The sequence below is a fragment of the Symphalangus syndactylus genome, chromosome 2, assembly GCF_028878055.3.
Source record: "Symphalangus syndactylus isolate Jambi chromosome 2, NHGRI_mSymSyn1-v2.1_pri, whole genome shotgun sequence".
Taxonomy (NCBI): Eukaryota; Metazoa; Chordata; class Mammalia; order Primates; family Hylobatidae; genus Symphalangus; species Symphalangus syndactylus.
Genome location: NC_072424.2, coordinates 104,900,341 through 104,923,291, shown reverse-complemented (window position 1 = coordinate 104,923,291; position 22,951 = coordinate 104,900,341). Strand labels below are relative to the sequence as shown.

General features: G+C 39.7%; 1 protein-coding gene across 3 annotated transcripts in view; it reads right to left on the bottom strand.

The window, feature by feature from the left end:
- RSPO3 (R-spondin 3) overlaps window positions 1–22,437 on the bottom strand; it is a 79,588-nt gene extending 57,151 nt beyond the window's left edge. The window contains exon 1 of one of the 3 annotated variants that reach the window (XM_055263407.2): window positions 21,818–22,437. In XM_055263407.2, the coding sequence (XP_055119382.1) occupies window positions 21,818–21,914 (97 nt within the window). In that variant the 5' untranslated portion in view covers window positions 21,915–22,437. Of the gene's footprint in view, window positions 1–21,138; window positions 21,208–21,817 lie in introns of those variants that run through there. The other 2 variants (XM_055263404.2, XM_063621445.1) reach the window with 2 other exon arrangements.
- Window positions 22,438–22,951: the final 514 nt, after the last annotated feature.

Sequence of the window (22,951 nt, the reverse complement as noted above, 5' to 3'; positions counted from 1 at the left end):
GGCTATGCTTTGCCTAACCACAGCTAGTCCAAAATCAGGACTAGAAATGAAAGATAGATGCAAGTAGGCTTCACTGTATATGGATACACTGCGGAAACTATGATTAAGGTTTTCAACAAAAATTTCACCCACAGTGTGCTCAACATTTCACGTGATGCAGGAAAGGCAGGACTGAATAAGAAATCCAGTTCCTGAAGACATGATGTTCATCAGTTAATAAGTAAGTAAACAAGGAATCAAATGATTAAAGATTGTAACAAGTGTTGTTAAGGCAACAAACAGGTGAATAAGGCAGAGAATAACTCTGGGAAGCTTCCTTAAATACATGTCAGGGAAGACCCTTTAAGGCTACTCCTTAGCCAAGGCCTGCAGAATAAGGAGGAGTCATCATGCAAACCCAGGAAGAGTATTTCAGGTAGAGCACCAGCAATGCAAACAGTATAAAGCCATAGAAGCTGGGCACAAGGAGCAACATGACAGGTACCAATGAGGCTGCAGTGCGTTGAGTGCTATAAAATGAGTTACAAAGGGTGGTTGGAGCCAGATCCTCCCATCCCTTGAGGGCCAAAGTAAAAAGCCTAAGTACATGTAGCCTCTGCGTTTCTAAGTAAATATTAGAAGGAAAGGAAAGAACACATTTTGCCTGATATAGTTACTTTAATTTGTGTTAATTTTATGGATCTTGGAACAGGACCAGCATCTTGTATTCCATGAAGATATGTTCTCTTTTTAACTTGTATATTAGAGGAAAATGCTCTAACTAGCAACAAACTTGGGGATTTACATCCAGAATCCAATCTTTGAAGAGGCTGTGCATCAATCTACATGTGTTTTGCTCTTGGGACTATCTCGTTTCTCCTCTGTTCCTCCCCATCTTTCTCTAGCAGTAATTTTAGTTTGCTTTGGGATTTTAATTTTCATTCTGTGTATGTGTGTGTGTGTGTGTGTGTGGGAATAAGTGGGGAGAAGTGAAAAAGTTATCAAATACATAAAAGGTCATAAGAACAAACAAAGAATAAAAAGCAAAAAAATCTTTTCTTGTATTTTTCTAAATTCTTACCATTAGCAATGCGTATTGAAACAGTCTAAATAACTTAGAGTAACAGCACTGTGCTTTTTACTTCTAATTTAATATTTCTTTTAGTATCTTAATATTATGTTCTTTAATTCCTTAAATGAATTAAAAATCTATGGACTAATTTCAAATTTGATGCTTCAAAAGTAGTAAAAACCATATGAACTTTCCTGTGACCAACCGACTAGCTACAGTTGATGCTGCTATTGAAACTGTTACAAACTACTCACAGAAACAAAAATAAAGAGGTGTTTTTTTCCCTAATCGCAAGTAGAAAAATCCTTTGTAAAGTGAATGCACTCTGCTACGAGTGTAAAATGTAAGGTACTGAATCAATATCTCCAGCTGTTGCTAAGAGAGGGAAAGCCTCCCCTTCTCCAAGTGGCCATGTTCCCAAGTGGAGGTGAATAGAGGACAAGAGGGAGTGGATGGGGGTGATGAGACCCAGATTCTGTAGAGAGCCAGGACCTGTTGATGAGTTAGTGGGTGGTAATAACAGCGTTTTTCATGAGACAGATCCAACAGTGTTCATCCAACAGTGGGAATCATTATGTGCTGCGGTCTGGCTGAGAGAGGCATTCCTTTTTTTTTTTTTTTTAAGGTTAGAAATAATTAGAAATCAACATAAACAGAAAATGTGATAGTTTAATGGTAATGAATCTGCATGAGTGGTCCATAACTACTAACTTCACATTCTTGAATGAAACAAACTTCAGTTTGTGCTAAAAACAAACTCCACTTTGTTATATTATGAATAAACTTGGATATTTGTGCTACATAGCATGCTAAAGTAGCATATCTGATGGCTGAAGACTTAGCATAAGTAAACAGCAAGTGAGAGACTTGTGGTATTTCAACAGGCACTAGAAGATGTACAAATAGTGAGTATACCAATTTTAAAAAATCCAGCTTTATGTATCACATATAAAATTCTGAGCAAAGAAAATAAGTGCTTTTTTCCCCTAGATTCACAAAATTGCTAACAGAATTGAAGAGGAATATACATGCACCTTTGTAAGTATGATGCATCTTTATACTTACGTGCATGGCTGCCTGCATTGTGACCTCATTCAGAAATGGGTCCTGCACACTTCCTAGAAGAGCACAGGGACAGGGTGAAGAGGTACCGGCTCTGCACTCATTTAGAGTCTGGTTTTGAACCCTAGTTCTCATGTTTTCTAGCTGAGTTACCAATATTTATTTTTTATCCAGTTATTCATTTAAAAAATTAAATTATTCAACATCCACACAGTGTTCTAGTAGGTGAGCATACAAAGATGAATATAATCAATTATCTGTTTAAACGAATTTCCAGTCTGATTATATATTTAGACAAAATTTGTTTAATTTGTTTGAGCCTAGGCTTCCTCATCTATAACACCGGAATATCTGCTTGATATATATTTGAGAGGATTAAGTGAGATGCTGTGTAAAGTGCCTAGGACTCTCATAGGCAATAATCAAAATCATAGGTATAAGACACTTTGTTTAACTCAAGAGGCACTAAACTCATCCTGTGTTATCATCATCCATATTTGAAGCAGTGGGCAGCTTTATCCAATAATAACTCTTAGAAAAGAGGGCACATACTGAGGCTTCTAATACAGGAGGTGTGAGAAGCTTGGGGAACCAGAAACTCACTAACAGTCATAGAGAGTGGCTACTTTTTAAGGACCATAGACACAGACTTTAACAGGAGTCACAAACATCCGGGGTAAGAAGACCTCTGAGGCACTAGCTGCTCACTGAAGACACACACCTACTTAAACAGACTGAAAAAGATAAGATATGGCATAGAAATGATACCAATATGGTACTGAGAAACCAAAGGTCTGTATGGTACAGAGAAACCAAAGGTCTAAGGATTCTAAAACTTTACTGTGTGTAAAAATGGCCTGGATTACTTGTTTACAATGACGAGGTAAGATGCCACTCCCAAATATTTTGATTTGGAAGTGAATCTAGTGGATTTAGGTAACTGCATTGATAAGAAGCATCCCAGGTGAATCTGACGAAGGTGATATAAATACCACACTTTCAGTATTACATTATTATTATCTTCATAAATAATTGTTCATTCAATGATTACTGGAAGCAGTCTTCTAGATACTGATCATACTGAGAGACAAAAGATAGTCTCTGACTCAAGAAGCCTACAATACAATTAATAAAATAATACTTTAATATTCTAAAAACCATAAATGTATAGACTAGAATTTTTTTGCAACAAATCAAAAGGCAGGAGCAATTATTGATAATTGAGCTATCTAAAGACTACAGAGAGCAGTTAGTAATGGTTATGGAACTTCAAGGGAAAGAAAAACTGAGACAAATGGAAAGGGAGAAAGAGGGAAAATGTTACGAACAAAATGCTTTATGTAGGAATACATACATAATATCTGAGAGGATGGTGAATTTACCTGTGGAATTTAAAGGGCTCTTGAAGCTCTTCCTTAAATTTGCAGATGAGAATATTGAGATCCATATAGTCAGCTTCCGGCCAATAGAATCATAAACTTTGGGAACTTTAGAGGTATCTAGTTCAAACTGCTTCCCTGTAACAGTCTACTTGATTATGTCTAGTAAAACAAATATCATGATACTTGGGGAAAGCCCATACAATTATCTTATAATGATATTTATTTACTTATTTATTGAGATGGAGTCTCTCTCTGTCACCCAGTTTGGAATGCAGTGGCACCAATTCCGCTCACTGCAACCTCTGCCTCCTGGGTTCAAGCGATTCTCCTGCCTCAGCCTCCCAAGTAGCTGGGACTACAGGTTCACACCAACACGGCTGTCTAATTTTTATATTTTTAGGAAAGACGTGGTTTCACCATTTGGCCAGTCTGGTCTTAAACTCCTGACCTCAAGTGATCCACCCGCCTCAGCCTCCCAAAGTGCGGATTACAGGCATGAGTCACCGTGCCCAGCCTGTAACAACATTTATTAATACACATCTCATTCTATCAAAACTCAACCATTTCTCTCAGAAAGTTCTACTACCATAGAGAACACCCAGCAAGTTTTCTGCTTTTTCCTGAAGACAGTTTGCCAAACAATGCTTGATGCTCTTGCTTCAGTATCTCCTCCCCACAATAAGCTCATTCATGGGTATTCAAATGGGACAGGACGTTAAAGATCTGCCAGTTCACATTGTCAGCTAGTAAGAATCTCATCTATAATAAAGATTTCCTGTAATCTACATGCCTTTCTTGTCAAATCCAAAGGAATTATACGAATAGTAGGAACTTCAGGGTAGATATATGAGAACTGTGGTAGTGTGGGAAAAGTCATAGAACTGTAGAAAAACAAAACAACTATCCCCCTACAAGAACTTTGAGGCTAAGTTTTGCAACTTACCAGCCTTGTGATACCATACAAATCACTTACCATCTTTGAGCTTTAATTGTGAAATGAGTATGATAACACCTGTTCTGCCCATTCCAAAAGGGTGAGAAAAAAGTCAAATAAGACTGTGAGAAAGTGTGTATATGCTGTACAAAATCATATTAATATACGTTATTGCTAATAATGGGCAAAATGATACTTTTCCAGCTCAGGATCAGATTTGAACCTTCCTCATTCCCAGGAATAGAATATGTTTGATGAGGAAACGGATAACTGTGTTTGATGAGAGTACGACATGTGTAATTGGTTTGTTTTTTAAAATTGTGCCTTGTCATGAGCCATCTTAGTTTAGGGCAACAGGTTATTGTAACTTTTTAAAGTTTGGCATATCTTGGAGTAAGGAAATAAAGAGACTGTGAAGCAACTCCTCAGTCAATGAACAGATAATTCTCTCCAAAAAGGCAATTATTAAACACATAAGAAATCAGATTGGCAGAGGATCCACAGAGCCCTTCTCTGGAAGGTCAACCCTTGGAACCATCTGCTGTGTAGCATTTGGTATTACAGAATGGCCGCAGGAGTTATTTCTACTCTTGGCTCCACTGCGAAGTGACTTCAGTGAAGTCACTTACTTCTCTTGTCTCTCTTTATCTTCTTCAGTAACATGAATGGTTTATGTTGCATATATAATTCACAAAAATCTTCCTAGCTATTAAAACTATTGTACACTTAATTGACATGTGCCTTTTTTTTTTTTTTTTTTTTTTTTTGAGGCAGGGTCTCAGTTTGTTGCTTAGGCTGGAATGCAGAGGCATGATTACTGCTTACTCCAGCCTCAAACTCCAAGGTTCAAGTGATACTCTCACTTCAGCCCCCACAGTAGCTGAGACTACAGGTTTGAGCCACCATGCCCGGCTAATTTTGGTATTTTTTGTACAGATAGGGTTTAGCCATGTTGCCCAGGCTGGTCTTGAACTCCTGGGCTCAGGAGATTTGCCCTCCTTGGCCTCCCAAAATGCTGGGATTACCTGTGAGAGCCACTACATCTAGTCGACATGTGCTTTTCTGTTGTAGCAAATGGCACCATGAAAATGCTGCAGTGAGAAATCTAGGAGCCCTCCTTATCCTTTTCTCCAATCACCTTTCTTACAGATTCTACCTCCCTGATTAATAGAGTTCACATCTTCCCATTCCCTACTACTACTACTGCTACCATTACCAATCAGAGGGATCTTTTAAGAACAATAGTTGTGATTTTTTTTTTTTTTTTTTTTATGGATTCTCACTCTGTCGCCAGGCTGGAGTGTGGTGGCACGATTTCGGCTCACTGCAATCTCTGCCTCCCGGGTTCAAGCAACTCTCCTGCCTCAGCCTCCCGAGTAGCTGGGACTACAGGCATGCGCCACCAAACCCGGCTAATTTTTTATATTTTTAGTAGAGATGGGGTTTCACCACGTTGGCTAGGATGGTCTCCATCTCTTGACCTTGTAATCTGCCCACCTTGGCCTCCCAAAGTGCTGGGATTACAGGCGTGAGCCACCACGCCCGGCCAATAGTTGCAATCTTATTGGGCCTCTGATTTAAAAACAGTTAAAAAACTTGGCCTGGCACTTCCTCAGTAACCTTTCTGTCAAGTAGTCTGGTTTATTTTCTCACACCCTCATGTTTTGTCTAATGAGGTATTAGTAGTTCCATCTCAGTTGCAAAGATAACTGTTTTTCATTTAAACCTCCTCTGGCATTCTCTTTTACAGGCTTAATGAAAAGCAGAGTGTGTTGGGGAAAGCTATTCATTAGGTCAGAAGATCTAGATGTACAGTTTAGGTTTACCATCTCTGACTGTGTCATTTTGAGCTGTTCCTTAGTTGTTTTCAGCCTCAATTTCTTTATTTATAAAATGGAATAATACCTCATGAAATTGCTGTGAAGGTTCCATGAGATAAACATGTGGAAGTAGCTGGTAGTAGCCTTTCTTTACTTAAAGACCTTTACAAGTCAGTGATCACATACCAAAAAGAATTGAATCAAGTTATTTTCAAGACTCTGAATTTTGGCAACTGATATCTTTAAAGCTATCAACTGAGGTTAGGAAAGGTCATCAACAGAGTTACATAAGAATCCAAATAACTTGTTGACATATATTTGCCAAACTGGTGCTTTAAGTAGATTGACTTGTATGTTTTATGTGGTGGTCATGGGTTTACCATAAAAGGTTTGAAAATGCTTCAGAGAGATGGACAAAAAATGCGCTGTTTTAAAACATACAATATGTTAGTATTTGGGAAAAGTAATTCCAGTTGATGAACTAGTGTGAAAGTTCAGCTATAGAAATTAGTCAATGTGCCAAAAATGGAAATTCACTCAGCCAAGCTATGCCACACCATTACAAGGCTTACTTAAAAATGCTAACTACATTTAAAGTGGACAATAGCATACTTCCTATGACTGTCACAAACGGCATGCTAAGTAATGAGTCCTATTCATTGCTCATAAATTTTAAGACAAGAAAATAACAGAAGGCCTAATAAATTCCCATGTTTTCAGCTAATCTTCCTTCCACCTTCCTGCTTCATCCCCATATGTGGTCTTGTTCAGCTTTGTCTCTGTTTCCCAGAGAAAAATCTGGGTAGGTATTAGGTTTATTGTAAACTAATTAATTTCCAACGCTATTTAAACAAATAAAAAAAGAGGTACTATTCGGCTTAGAAATGATATCTAAAGTGCTCTAATTTATCTTTAGCCAAATATTATTTTTTAAATTCTGAATTAATATTTTCTTTCCTTAACCACTGTGAAATACTACAAGGGCAAGTTCCAGGTGTGTTTTGCTCATTTTTGTAATTTTGGCATGTAATAACTGTTTAATAAAGAGCTATTAAATAAATAAATGAATGTATGATATTGTAGTTAGTGCTGAGTTCAATTTTGATTTTTCCATATTTTTCCCCTAACAAGATTCCTTTTTTGGCTTGTTAGCTTTTTAAAAATATGGTCTAAAACTTCCATAAATGTGCAAAAAGAAACTTAAACTTTTGAATTCTAGCCGTAACTCAGCATTCTAAACATTTGGACGGACAACTATCTAAGGTTAGAGCATGCTGCAAAGATGAAAAGGGAAAGCTCATTGATCTTACTGTTGGAGGAGTGGACTTTAAGATCAGTTTTCTGCTTTCAGATGAATGAAAGATTATGAATTCATTTGTATAGTGGATACAGTCAAATCACAGACTAAATGATTTGTCTAAATTATATAGCAATATATAAATTAAAATCAATGTCTCTGCCTCCTAAGGTGGGATTTTTCTCACTACAGTCAAATCAAGAACATCTAGATTCTAAGAAGGTAATTAGAAAGACAGGATTATCTTCCAATTAAGTTTATAAAGTCTCTATTTCATATTCCATGGATCCTTTTTGATTATTTTCCTTGCTCATTTATAGCAAATACAGTATTTAAATAGGATTCAATTGGAAACTTAGCAGTGAATGACTGCCATTATGTTTGAAGCAAAACAAAAAGGAGTAAAGTTCCATTGCATATGTTTTAACATTATTTACATTGAACTTTTCTAAAATGGTTTTTCACAAAAAAATCTTAAAATTTAAAAAATCCTATGTCTGTAATGAGGAAATAATCTCTAGGTATTAAGAAGAAATCTCATATTGTGACTTACCAACAAAGAAATGAAATTAAGATTCATGGGTTCTTAAATTTTAAGGTAGGCCTTAAATCATTAAGGGAAGGAGGAAATATTAATTAGTCTAAATGACATATGCCTTTCCTAGTCAAGTATCACAGGAATCATTCATGCTGTAGCATTAATTTGAAATTCAGTCAATGAAGTTTCTGAGGTTTTTAATTCCTTAACTGTGTAATCCCCTAGTATACAATAAACACTGGAAAATGCTGTGCAAACAGGAAAGCACAGAAAGGGAACACTGGTTTGCTTTCACCTCTTGAGGCCTAGGGTACTACCCTGTTTTAATAAATAATATTCAATATAAGGCTTAGAGCTCAGCAGTTATCCCTTTTAGTAGTTTTTGAATAATAATAATATGGATACCAGAGCTTACATCAGATCGGATCTCAGATATGTTACTTCATTTTGGTGAGAATTTGGAGAACTAGCCAAGAATTGCATTTGAACTGGCATGATGATAAGATTTGTAATTGCCCCCATTTTTTTTAAGCCATTAAAGCACCAGTAGTCAGTATTTACTATTTTTCAATTTAAATGAACTCATTTCCCTTATATCCTGTTCACATTAAAAAAACTCATCTGTATAGAGATAACTTAAAATAATATTTTGCAGTTCCAATTACATACAGTTCATACTAACTCCTCTCTCAATTCTTTTTCCTTTAGCCTTTTCGCTAGTATACAGTATCAGAATCTTTGCATCAGATAGCATCAGACCTGCTGTTGCAAACACTACTAAGATCTATCATTTAGGCACAGTTACTTAAAACTTTGTTTAATCTCTAGTGGAAAGGATTTCTATAAACATTTACACCAGAACAGTTTGTCAGAATGAATCCTGCAAAATTACTGGCATACTCCCAGGATCGGGGGCTGGTGTTGGGGGAGAGGGGAGATTCCTGGTTATACAATTTTAAGCAACCCTAGAATTTCAGGGGTTTTCCTGCTAGAATATGAAGGGTTTGTATTAACAAAAAGGGATTTCAGTGCCCAGAGCAATTCAAGTAAAGTGTTTGAACAGCCACTTTAGTTTATTGCTCTTATAAAAATGACTCTCCATTTGCTTCAGGTTTAAAGTAAAGGGATTATTTAGGTTTCAGAGACCCAGTGAATAAATTGTCTATGAGGAAAGAAATTGTACAAGAAGTGTGTGAAGAGACACACCAAACTTACTCTGTGCAATGGTTCTCAAGGTGCTTAATACATAGGGATGACTTGATCCTCCATGAGTTGCTAAGTAGTCAGCATGAAAGAGTTAGTGGGGGGAAAACTGACATCTGCCAAGATAAATGCAGCACTGTTTTATAAATTAACTCGGCTGTCTGTGTCCTTATTTTTTCTATGGAAGATTATAAAATTAAGACTGTTCAACTCATCTTAGTAGTTAGTGGTTTAGAATTTGGGGAGTGGATGAGGAAGTGAGTTTGAGCTAGGAAGGGTGACGAAAATATCCTGCCCTGGAAAATCTTGGCAATTTTCATTTGAATGTGTTCTTATCTGATTACCTAGAGCACTTCAGCCCAACAGCTTGTGAATTAAATAGTTTGGGTAAAAGCTATTACATGAAGGTTTCTTGGATCGTAGGCTCTCCTTAGAGTACATACTCAGTTCAGAGGCAAACAGTTTAAAATGAATTCCTGGAATGTCAATGGGATGTCCACATGGATACTGAAGATGGTAGTTATAGCATGAAATCGTTTGGAGGTTCTCTTGCTGCAACTCTCCCTTATTCTGTTAGAAACTGAACTTTGGGGTATGGTCACATAATGCCCACAGGTTTAAAAACACAGGCTGGATATGATAGCAAATGTTATTGATTGTTCTTGGGCCAAGTATGCATCTATGCGATACTGCAAGCCTAATTGGCCTCCAAGGAAATCCCACTGATCTATGTTAAAAGCTTGGATCTACATCAAGCTCTGGATAGAACTGGAAAGTTGGCTGGATGTCTTAGAAATGTGCTATATGAAAGAAAGACTGGCCTTTTAAAATTATATTCAGTCTTTGTGGAGGAGACTGAGAGTTACCATCTTGAGGATGGCATGAAATGAGAGTGTGTGAATTACAGTCAGAGGGGCTAAGGATACCATGTTTGGACCTTGTTCCTTGTGACCAAACAAGCAATGAGGGTCCTTTTGGACTCCAGATAAAAAAAAACTCATCATAAATTGAAAAACAAAACTAAATTCTATAAGAAACAAATATGTAGCTTCTCAGTATGTCCTCAGTTTGTGGCCAAGCAGCATTTGTCCATACTGTTTGTATTTTATGGCAGAAACTACATGACCAGTGGTACAAGTAAACACAGCAAAAAAATTTTGCTAAGTTTTTCCAAAATTAGGATTCTTCTGTTCTTTGGTTATCTTATTGTCAATTTAAGACGAAAGAAAATTAAATATATTGTTCCACAATATTGGCCATAGTGACAGTCAGGTCATGATAACTATTAGATGTGTGCAGTGCACAAGGACAGGGTTTATTTGTCTGCCAAATGATACCTGGAGATTTCCAGTTGCCAGAAAAAGCCTGCTAGAAAAAGAGTTTGACTTCCTGTCTGTAGATTTAAAATAAGCAATATCACTTATCCACATATTTAAACAGAGAACTGGTAGTCTAAGCTCAAAAGAGTACTGAAATACACTGAAGTCATTCTGACTCATAAAGGAATTTGAAACTTACCACTCTAAGGACAGTGTCTTTGTTCAATTAAAGATCCGTCACATAAAGTGATGAACTATCTTTTCTGGGTATCCAAGCCAATGGTTTCAAAGGCAAACTTCTACTTTGGATATTGAGCAAGAATACTTTTGTGCTACTTGAGTATTTTCCTAGGGAAAGGTTTAACAATCTTTTAATTTCTCAAATATTGAAAGCTTAAAATTATAGCACCACTTACTTGTTGATAATTTCTACTTAGATACTTACAGCACCATGTTTCTAAAGTGAATTATTTTCAGTACAAGAAATCATAAGTTTGTTCTAGCCCCAGATATTTTAGAATTGCTTGCCTGATATAATGTACTACCATTTTTTTGTTGCCAAATGTTACTTCAATAATGTGATATTTAAGTTGACCTAAGGATGTTTACAAGAATTCCTTCCCTTCCATTTCCATGCTAGTCAGACACCTTCTTTTATGAACTTAGATTAGATTCTTTCAGTTCTTTATCTACTCAGAAAGGGAGGAGGGAGTTCTGTATGTAGTGATGAATTGGGAGTTCTGTATGTAGGCATGTACATTCACACAGGCACACAAGGTGGTTTGTGAGGATAGTGACATAAACTGCACATACTGATGACGTATTTCCATCTCTTGCACGCTTATGGTAAATAACCTATTGAGAAAAAAAAATTAGTGAAAAAGCATTGTTTTCTGGTATATTTCCTACTCTCTGGAACTCATGATTGCTCTCCATCCTTAGGGACAAGTAACTAGGTCTGACGTTGGAGCAATGGCTAAAGCTCGCTGTGATGACCTTCCTCCCAGGGAGCCTGGCTTTCTTCAGTCTAATTACTTTTGGCAATTGCGGTTATTGGGATTTGGCCTAGTGACTCATTGGAACCCATATTATCCCAAAGAGCCCCCTTAACTAGCAGGATTAACTCTGTCAGGAAGCCCAGACTTCCACCCCACTTTTACATGGAGCTTTCCCCACTTTATGGCAAGATTTGAAAATCCTTCATGGACTAAAAAAGACTCATAAACACGATTTAATGGAGATAACTACCCAAAGAAGAGCACATTAGGAGTGAAGTAGAAATGATAAGGTCATGAACAAATGACCTACTGCAAAACGGAACCCATTAAGGTAGAGTTAAAACTGCGCTATTTATAGTCGTTTTACTGATCACCAGTAGTCAATCTAAAGTGAGTCAGGAACTGTAGAAACTATAAAAGAAAAGGACATTTATTTCTCGTTAGGTATTTCCTAACCATTAAGTTTTCCCTAAAAACAAGGAAGACTCTAGGGCACATTGCCAGTCATCTCGTAAGACATAAAAACAGTTGTTTATTATTAAGTAGCTTTGAAAAAAAATTTGAGTATGGCTGATACCCATCTTCTAAAATAGTCCTATTTATACCCCCTCCACAAAATATAGCTCAGCAGCAAACACACTCCCCCATGGTTTGTACCTCTCTTAGTAGCTGTGTTCTTATTCTATGAGGCCAGCATCTGTTACATTCACTAGTGCGCCCTATTGTGTGCATTTTGCTCTGTTCTTTTGACTGAGATAATTCTCTATCAGACAGTCTTGTCTGTACCAATCAGTGCTACAAGTTTAATAATACTCGATCAACAATACAGATCAATAGAGTATTGATCAATAGTATCAGAATACTGTTTATTTTACACTACTATTTGTTGAAATGACATCTATCTCATTTGTAATCACACTCCACATACGTCTATTTTGTCTGTCTAGCCTTCCCAACACTGGCATGGTTTTCAATGGTTGCTTAGCTGCAATAGTCATTCTTGAATTAAGGCTCTTACAATATTTCTCAGTCTTGGCTGCACATTAGAATCACCAGAACTACTTTAAACAATATAGATATTCAGGTACCATCCCCAAAGATTGTTTTATTTGTTCAAGGGTGGAGTCTGGGGCATTAGTATCTTTTTAAAGATCCCCAGGAAATTCTAATGTGAACTCAGGGCTGAAAATCATTGTACCAAGACCCGTAAAGCAAGAATTTGGAGTGGAGGTTACTGTTAATGCTCATGGTAAAAGTAATATAAATAACAGACTTTATGAAGTGCCATAAAGATAACTTTTTCTGGATAACAATAACTAGCCAGTAAAATATCTCTTGTGGTTGTAAATTACATAGAAGGATTCTGATTTTTAACTGCAAAATTATAGACTTTTCCAACATTCTCATGCCTACATTAATCTTTTCTTGGTTACGCACACCATAGATGGAAATAACAATCACAGAGTCTTTCATATAAACTGTGCAATCCTATTGCTTTTAAGGAAAAAAAATCAGCAAATTTTTATGTTTAAAACCCATCAATAAGACAGGTTTAAGGAAAGAGAGGACAAAAGGTAAAGAAAAGAAAGTGATGTAGAGGAGAGTACTTGAATACCAGAAGCAACCTTTATAGTAAATGTTTGAAAAAAGACTTATGGTTTGTTAAATGAGGATAAAGAAAGGAGGAGGAAAGAAGAGAGAGCAAGAGAAAGAAAAAGGTGGGTGGAATTTAGAAAATGCACCACCAACCCTAACAGTTAAGGTGGAGTGAAGAATCAAAGAAGGACCTTGGCTTTGGAGTCTAGCCAGACTGGAATCTGAGGTCCACCTCAATTCTTTGAGTGATCAACGAAAGTGGGACTATTGGCACATTCCTTACAGGTGGGTGTGAAGATCAAATGAGATAATTTTTGCAAAAGCATCAAGCGAAGGGTCTGGCCCTTACTGGTGATTATAACATGGGAGCTATTGAGTAACAACTATTATCATAATACTCACTTTAGTAAGTATACATGCATATTAAGATAAGATATATATAAATATAACAGTGGCTCTGAGAGCTAAAAAGCTGTTCTTTGCCATGTAGCACTTACACATACTTTGGCATATTGTTTCTTGTTGGCAAAATGTGATTGATATTTGCTTTGTGTGTATGACAGCCTTTGTTGAGATGACAGTGTTCTTACCTTTGAAGTCTCTTTGTAGAACAGGGGAACAAAACAATGAGAAAGGACTGCTCTTTTTCTTACCAACTTATTGAGCATATGTTAAGAAAACAGTGTTCTAAAATAAGCAGCTCACAAATTCTGTTATTTTATATTGTGTGGTAGTGGTTTGTATTATGTGGTTATAAAATGGGGGCTGCTTTACCACTTACTCTCAGGAATGTGCTTTGTATTGGGGTATAATTATAAATATGCTTACCAGCTAGTTTTCTAAGGACAATTTTTGGGAGTGAATATAGCACATTGCATTACTGTGTGTTCATTTTAGAAAGGTGTTTTAAGGTAACTACATCTAATCCCATGCCCATGCCAAGTGCAAAGAAGAGGACTAGGAGAATAAACTGCTTCTGATACAGAAGCCCTAAAAATAGGAGGAAAAAGAGGGAGAGCTTAGGGGGCTGACTGTTACTGAGGCTAGACAATTACTCAGTGGGGATGTTGTAGAAGTGATCCCACACTGTGTAGATGGACTGGATTCTTTCAAGTTTTATCCCTTCCAGAGATTCTCTTATATTAAGAGAGCACACTTTGTAGAGAAATCTACTTAAAAGTAGAATGCTACGGTGATGAACAGATACTGCACCCAAATTCAATGGTTCAGAATTTTATTTTTGTACCTTATGTAAACTTGCCTTTCATTATCATAGTTTTTCAGGTCTCCTTATGCTCTGTGGCAAAGTTCCACAGGTAAGAAGTCTTCTAAGTGCAATTTTCAGCTGCAAGATTTGGCAACAACAACTACAGCTTATGATACCAGTGACCATCCTCTTATGTAACACAGAGAGTATTATAAAAACCATAAAAAACCACAGTTGAAAATGATATATTAAACTACTTAAAATAGGCAAGGTACCTTAATGTAATTAATCTTATTTTGACATTACCAAGAAGAGTGAGTCTCGATGTCAGCACAGCACACATTTTTTACACCCCTATATCAGTAGAAGAGCACACACTTTTGATAATAGTAAACATCATTTTTATGTGAGTGACTCTAAAGTACTTGTGTTCAGCCCTAACACTCTAATCCCAGGTGTTTTGAGTTTTGAGTTCCTAAATGTCCTACTGGCTCCTGAAAAGAGAAACAGATTTCCAACAAGACCTGCTTCTCCTATTTTTCTTTTTGTTGATCGTCATCATTTTTCCATTCACCCAGACCTGAGTCCTTATACTCCAAAGTTTATTGCCAAATATGGGCCTCCATCTCTTTCCCTTTCATATCCCATTAATTGCCAAGAACTACTGATTTGATTAAATTATCTGCTGTATATACTCTCTTGTGCAATCATTCACTATTGTAGCCTAGGGCCTTATTTTCTTAAACCTGGACTATTGTAAATCATCTCTTCCTCATAACTACAGGCCACCTCTGAAACCCTGCCATGCTAGGGAAGCTCTGAAGTGACCCTTGAGTCAGTATTCTGATCCAGCTCCCTAACTCTGAGCCTAAGGACAAGATGGGGTAGACTGAGTATGCTGATTGTTGCTGTGACTATGGTTTTCAGACAATAAAAAATGTGAATGATGAGGTATATCATAATTAATTCATTATCCACATTGATCACTTACTCATTAACCTTTATGTGATGAATTTACTTATAATCAATGAATGTTTATGTTTGTTTGTACTCAATCTTTATCTGTTAAATTTAGTTGAATAAGACAAGTTATTATTTAACTCCCTAGTTGTGACTTATATTCTCATACCAAAAGATTAAATGTTGAGGAGACCGTAGGGATCACTAGATCTAAGTTTTTGATCAACCTCCTCATTTTGCAGATGAAAAACTTTAGCTTGGTATAGTAAAAGGACTTTCTTGGGTTATTCAGGCATTAGCAGCAATGCTAGATCTGGAACCTAGGTCTTCAACTTCTGAGTCTACCTTTTCTCAGCATACACTAAGGAGCCTTCTTTCTCAGGTCTCAGATTCTACCACAGACTTATGATACTTGCAATTAATTAAATTCTAAAGGTCAAATGAAACATTAATAAGGCGGTGTTTTGAAGAGTAGATTAGATGTTTGCATAAAACGTAAGGACAGTTAAAAGCCATTAAATATTTATTTAATTGGACAATCATATTCTTTAGTACCAATGAATTTTCTCTAAAAAAACTTCAAGAACAATTTTAGCTACAGCAGATAGCACCTAGGTCCCTTGCCAAGATGACAAATAAAGCAGAAATGCTCTTATCAGATAAGAGGCACCTGCAACCCTGTTTTTTAAAAATAAAATTTAAAAATTATTCAAACAGTTCAAATGTGAAAAGAATTCAGGTATTTTGCTTAAAAGATCCATGTTACTGAAACTTTAGAGCAGAAAACGGGATTCTTAGCAATCGATGACATTTAGATATTTAGCATTCTCAGCACCCCCACAGTCTTTGAGAATAGAATGCCCCATTCTTTTCAGTATTGCTGGATGACTACTTTAATCAGAATGCCAGTAATATTCCTGAATGGAAAGATCTGATGGGCAGAACTGGAGAAACAGAAAAGATGGCTAGCATCTTTTACATATGTATATGCTATACTTCGTGTATTTAGTTATAGTTGCAAAGCATTTCAAATTTACTAGGTTGTCAAACAGATATTAAATTTTAAGATATTCAATCATGTGAAACCCTGAGAAAAATCTCTAATTAAGAAAGCAATTTACATTTGCCCTTAAAATGAAAGGCCAAGCAAAAAAAAAACCTGCAATTTATGATGCAACATTTTTTCAAATTATTATTCTCAAAAAAAAAAAAAATGCCAGCACAGAATGCACTGTTAGAAGAAAAGTCCTAACCAAGTCAAACACATAATTTCAACACACTGTCTTGCATGATCCTTACCGTGCTCTTAAAACTGAATGATGTTTTCCTAATGGTAACCAAAGTTTTTTCTTACATTTCATGAAACACAATATCCACTCTGATGGCATTTCAAGAATTCACTACTTGGAAAAGAATTTGTTTGGGGTGGGAATGGGATATGTGAATTAATAGTGAAGAAGTAGGAAGGGAGAGATCAAGACATGTCCAAAATGAAACATTTGGATGGAGACAAAGGGGAAAAGACAATTTGGCAAATCAGTATATCTAGAATAGTTTTATTTTTTGATAGCTCATTCTTATAGTTGCAGAGGTGTATTTTGGTCTTAACTCCACATAGGGCTCTGACAACTCTACATAGTACTCTGCCAACATTGCATAGGATTCAAAAGAATTATTTACAACTAAAAAAAGATTAACCACTGAACTAGAAAATATTTTAGACATTTAGTAGCAATCTGGAGATCTCTGTTCAGATTCAAATAATCTAAAATAATCAGATGTCTAATAAATTCATTTTGTAGCAATGTAGCAAGGGTTTCCCCATAATAACTCGAAAATAAAATTTTACTACACGTTGTAATTTCCATTCATTGCTTTCTGGGGACCTAATTTGTACAATATTAAATGCCAGGGAATTATTTAATGGAGAAATGACTTAGTAAAGCTTATCTGTTTGCAAGTTCAAATACTCTTCATATTTCATGTTTAAAGGAATATTGAAATAACGACATTAAATCAGTTTCTTACTCATTCTTACATTCTCATTACTTGAGTAACTTGGGGCTAAAAAGAAGGTATTTTAAAATTACCTTTTCTAACGTTCTTGTTAAAATCCTTCTATAAAAGTAATAAACAGAGAATTAAAATAGTATCACCATGGGATATTTTGAGAAACAACCCTGATAATATAATGATGATTAAATTTGAATTCACAAAAATGTTTTTCCTTCCATTTAGATGTTGCCACTACTGCATATGAATTTGCATTTGTCTTGATTTATACAGCTATTACACGAAGTATCAAAGAATACACTTTCTTCAGCAAATTCTATTCATGTCTGTATCTTTAAAACATTGTTACTCTCAAAAATAAGGCAGACTGGTGACAAATGTAGACAAGTGTGAAAAATACATTGTAGTCAATATCCAAACCATATTTTCATTTGAAATTAATATTACAAAATGTAGAGTAGAATTGAAGATATTTCTATTTTATCAGTTAACTTGTTATTTTCCAGGATTGACAACATAATCACAAAGAGTGTGTCATAATTTCAAAGACTGGCTCAACATCTGAAACAATGTCATGAGCAATGACCAGTACATTCCAATAGTCTGTTTTTATTTTATTACCATAAAAATTATTTCCTTTGTATTCTTTCTCTCTTTCTTCAGACTTCCTTATGAAAGACTTGCGAGGTTTTATAGATTGTGCAATGAGTGCTTTTAAATTATTATGCATATAATGGCTTTTCAAAACTTGCATTTATCTAGAGTCTGAACAATTAAAACCCAGCTACTAGATGGCATCAAATAAAAAGGATGCTAAATGCCATCTGATGTTTCTAACAATAACCTTCTGGCATAGTATAATCCTACAGTATCTTCTAGATAATCGAATAATATATTCCATTTAGAAAGCTTTACTATTAGATATTTAATTCTTTGACATTGATCACCATGTGTAATAAATAATAATATCAGCTCAAAAATTTCCAGCCAAGGAGAACAGTTTATTCTCTAAACCTATTGAATAAATGATGGCCTTGAGACCATCTAATTTATTACTTAATAAACCTGATATCTTCTCTATGACAAGAATATAGAATAAAGGTATACATAACTGTGAGATTCATGGCAGGAGACAAGTTCCACTTGCTAGATATATGGAATTATGTAGGTTACTGAGCCTCTAGTTCTCAGGCCCTTTCTTTGTAAGATGGGAAGATAAGTACCTGCCTCTACACTTCAGTGGCTATTTCAGGGCCGAAGCAACTAATCCAAGTGAAAATGTGAGGCCCCACTAAGATACTGTGGCTATGATTATGGCAAAAAAGTACTTCTTAATGTTATTAACACACAATCTGGAATTCAAAGGTTGAGTCATTTTTAAGAGCTGTATACCAATTCAAATAGATAAGAATTTACTGTGTATTTATTCACCCATAACTAAATAGACATTTTAAAGTACAAGAGTCTTGTCTTAAAACATTGTTTCTTTTATGAGAAGAAACACTAGTTTGTAATAACTAGGATCACTAGTTTATATCAAAGTAGAGACAAATGGGATTACAGCTGTTTTAGGGAAACAGGAGAATACTAATATGGCTTTATTTGCTATTTCTGAGGATAATGCATGGTTCTTTGGACATGACAATATTTAACACTTCAAATGAATGTTCTTGTTTACAAAAAGCTTTCCTACTAAAACAATCAAGAGAGACCATTAAAATTTTTGTAAAACAGTTTTTAACACCTTAATTTTCTACCTGTCATATCTTTACTGATGATTTTAAGCTTAGGAAATTGAAACTATATAACTACAGGCCAGAAGATTCCTTAAATATTCACTTAATTGTCTCTTGAAGAAACAATTAGGATAGCCAGCCTCTTTTGAAAACACGTTTGACCACGTTTTCATTTTAGAAACTTTTCCTAGTCCTTACTTGAGAAACAGGAACTGTGAATTGAGTCTTTTTATTCGTTTTTTTCCCCCAGAGATTTCAAAACAAACGGTATATCTGAGTTTGTGCACATGCAGTTTGACCTTGAGTTTCTGGGCATTTAAAGAGGACCTCTCTACCCTCCACCCCTTCCTCATTAAGTCATACTGCACCTGCCAAGAGTCTAGTCTGTCTCCTCCGAGGACGCAAGGGGTCGCCCCTCTACCAGGATTGCACCAGCAAACCAAGCCGCAAAGGCAGACTCAAGTGCGAAGGAGCAAGAGCATCGCTGTGGGTGCTGTCTCCCAGTCCCACTGCCACAGAAAAACTGGAATTGCAACCCAGTTCCACCCATTCCCTCTTTCATCCCCTCAACACAAACAGAGGTCGCCTTTGACTTGGCCTTGAGATGATTAAGGCAGATCGAAAAGCAGTTTGCCTTTTGACTCCTCTCGGCCCAACCTAGAGGTGCATCATCCCACAGCTCCCTGAGGCAGCGCCCGGGGAAAGCTTCCTGCGCCGTGGTCCTCGCTGGAGGAGGTGGGCACAAATGGGCTACAAGCTTTCTTTCCTGTGTCTTCCTTCAGAATCGGGGGCCCCAAAACTGCAAAGCGAGACGCCTCTGACACTCAGTACCCTGTTCCTCCTTGACAAGTGTGTGGCTGTCAGTCCGGGGGTCCTCGGTGGGGGTAAAGGAGAGAGCGTGCTCTCGGACGCCCAATGGGCACGGGCTAGAAGAGCGGATGGAAAGCAGAGTGGGTTGCGCTTCAGCCCGGGCTCCCTATGCCCACTGACCCCGAGATTCAATTCCCCGGGCCAGACCCTGGGAGGAGAGGAGGCGGGGACCCCCAGGCGCGTGGACACCGCTGAGACCCAGGCCTCCCCTTCCGCGTGCGGGCCGGAATGAAAGAGTGGGTGGGGAGTTACCAGAGTACACACCATCGGAGGCCAAGAATAATAAATCGGATGCCCTGACATATTTAGTTTGGGCTCTCCTGCCCCCTGCTAGGCGATCCTAAAGGCGGTGAGGCCCGCCCAGGGCCCCTGTCGCTCTGGCCCTGCCACCTTTTTTAAAGGCAATTTTCAGGTGAATCAAACCTTGTCTGGCCGAGGCCAGCAATACAAAGGGAGCTTTCAGGGGACCCTCATGCCCAGGGGCAGGGCAGGGACAAACAGCGGCCGAGAAGCGATTACTAAATTTCCATCTCACACAAGCCGGTGTTGTGTCCTTCGCGCTGCCCCGACGTCTGTCCCGAAAGGCTTCCCGGGCGGGACGCTGGGAGAGGGATCCCCTTGGGAAATCAGGTGGGGCCGCTGGGCATGGGCTGCACGCCGCGGAGGTGCGAGAGCCCAAAGTAGCAGCATCGCTTCCTACCCCTCGCGAGCTCCAGGAGAGGTTTCCTCCTCCCCCTCCCCACCAGCGCCCCCAACCATAGAGCCAGGGTCGCCCCTGCTCTGCCATCTGCGAAAGGACTCCCCATGGGAACACAGACACTAGAGCAGCGAGGGCGCCAGGCTACCCTGGAGCGAGGAGAGGTGACACCTTCGCATCTGTCCCTTCATCTCGGGAAGATTCTACCTTTCAGACAGACCAACTCAGGTTGAGGCTGCCGTGGTGGTGTCCGCTTAATTCCAGCTAGGACACTGTCTTAAGAAGCCATCACAATCCAACCCTCCAAATAACAGCACTAAGGGCAGCGAGGAGGCGAATCTTTAGGGAGACTCCACTCTCTGTACGTGTGTGTCTCAGGAGACACACATGAAAGGGCCAGAGATGGTACAGACGCTCACATGTGACAGTCAAGAGAGAACCTGGAAACTCCGCACCTCCGGCTCCCCACATCTGGGGTTCTGCTGTCTTCAACCCTCGGGCGTGGGACGTCCGGCAGCTCTGCAAACGCGCAGACACGCGAACCCCATCGCCTCGCTCGCCCTTTGGCTCCGCTGATGTGTGTTGGGGATGCGGCCGCGCAGGCGCTCGCTCCCTGGCTTCCTGGCCGGGTAGCCGGCGTTCGGCTACCGGAGTCCAGCCTAAGAGCCCAGCCGAGGTCTCCCCGCACGAGGCGGTTGCGCTAGGTGAGCGGGTACCGCGACCGCGCCTCCCTCGGCATTTACTCAGCGGTCAGGGGCATCCTGCGTCTGGGCGTCCCAACTGCCTTCGGCTGGGTGCCCCTGTCCGATCCTCAAAAGGAAAGCACAAATCCCGGGTGCGAGTCTAACCCAGGACCGAACTTTCCCGCGAACCTGAAGTTACCATGGGGCGGGAGCCACCTTAGCGCCGCGTCCATCCGCCCCTCGCACCGGCTAGGATGCTGCGGAAGGCAGGGGCGCCGAGAGGCAAGGGTGAAAGACGCCGTCCATACCCCCAGAGCCCGAACCCACATCTCCTCTGCGAGGCGCAGGGCGGGAGGACCGCTGCAGTTGGGAGCCGGCTCCGGACAGGCAAAGCGACCCGACAGGTGAACGCGGCGGGAGGGAGCAAACGCGTAAAAAACCCTGCACTTACTTCTTCGCTGGCGCCTTCCCCGGGAGGCGTTTTGGCTGCCGATGTATTCCATAAAGTTCAAAATGATAAAAAGCCAAGAAATCAGTCGCAAGTGCATAGTAACCCAGTAATGCTTCCCTTCCTTTTCTCCTCTTTCTTTTGATTGTTAATTATATTTAATGTTTTTAAAATATATGTAGGTGTTAGGCGTATATAGAGAGTGCCCGAGCAGCGGGACTTCTCCTCTCACATCCGATAGGCGTGCTGTGATGGCAAGCGAAGCGGGGCGGGTGGACAGGGAAACCAACTATTGTACTTTCAAATTATCCAAGCACTGAACTGCGGCGGCTTCGCTGGGGTGGCTGGCATCGCCGCGAACCGGGGTTCCAAGAGCCGCCGGGGCGGCCGCAGGTAGCATGTTGTGCGGCAACTGCCGCAGGCGGGATCCGGGCGGGCGAGCGGCGGCGGCGGCGGCAGCAGCGGCGGCCCCTTGGGCTCAGAAGCTGCGGCGGCTGCGGCTGCAGCGGCGGGGGCCCCGAGAGCGCAGGGGAGCGGGCGCTGTCGGCACAGCGGCCATGGCCAAGGGGCGGCGGAGAGACCCCGAGCTGCTTCTGGCGTGCGCGAGCAGGAGACGCTCCAGTGTTGGGCTGGGCTCCCGGGAGCACCACATAGGGGAGGAGGAGGAGGAGGGCAGGGAGGGTGGAGGGAGAGGAGGGGGGATGGCTGTGGGGGGCGGGGGGAGCTCGGGGGCGGGGAAGGAAACTGCTGGAGCAACAACCCTGAGCGACCTCAATAACTTTCAATTTCAAGAGGGAAAGAGGGAGCTGGAAAAGTACAGGCGTTGCGCTTTGGCAGAGGGACGGGAAGAGGGGCCTAAGGGGTCCCGGGTCTACAGCGCAGCATCTCTGGACACTGCAGTGACGGCGGGAGAACTCCAGCCAGAAGAATGGGGAAAGCAGTGCGTGCGAAGAGCCCCTCAGAAGGGCAGCTCCGGCGGGGAGACTTCGGCGCACTGGGGCTGGCAGGCAGTGTTGAGGCCGAAGACCCCCCACCCATCCCAGCTCGGCTCCTCTCCGCGGCCTCAAGCTAGGCGCACCGGGCTGTCGGTGGCCGTGCGCCCCTGCGCCCTTGTGCCCCCGCGCCCCCACCCCACCC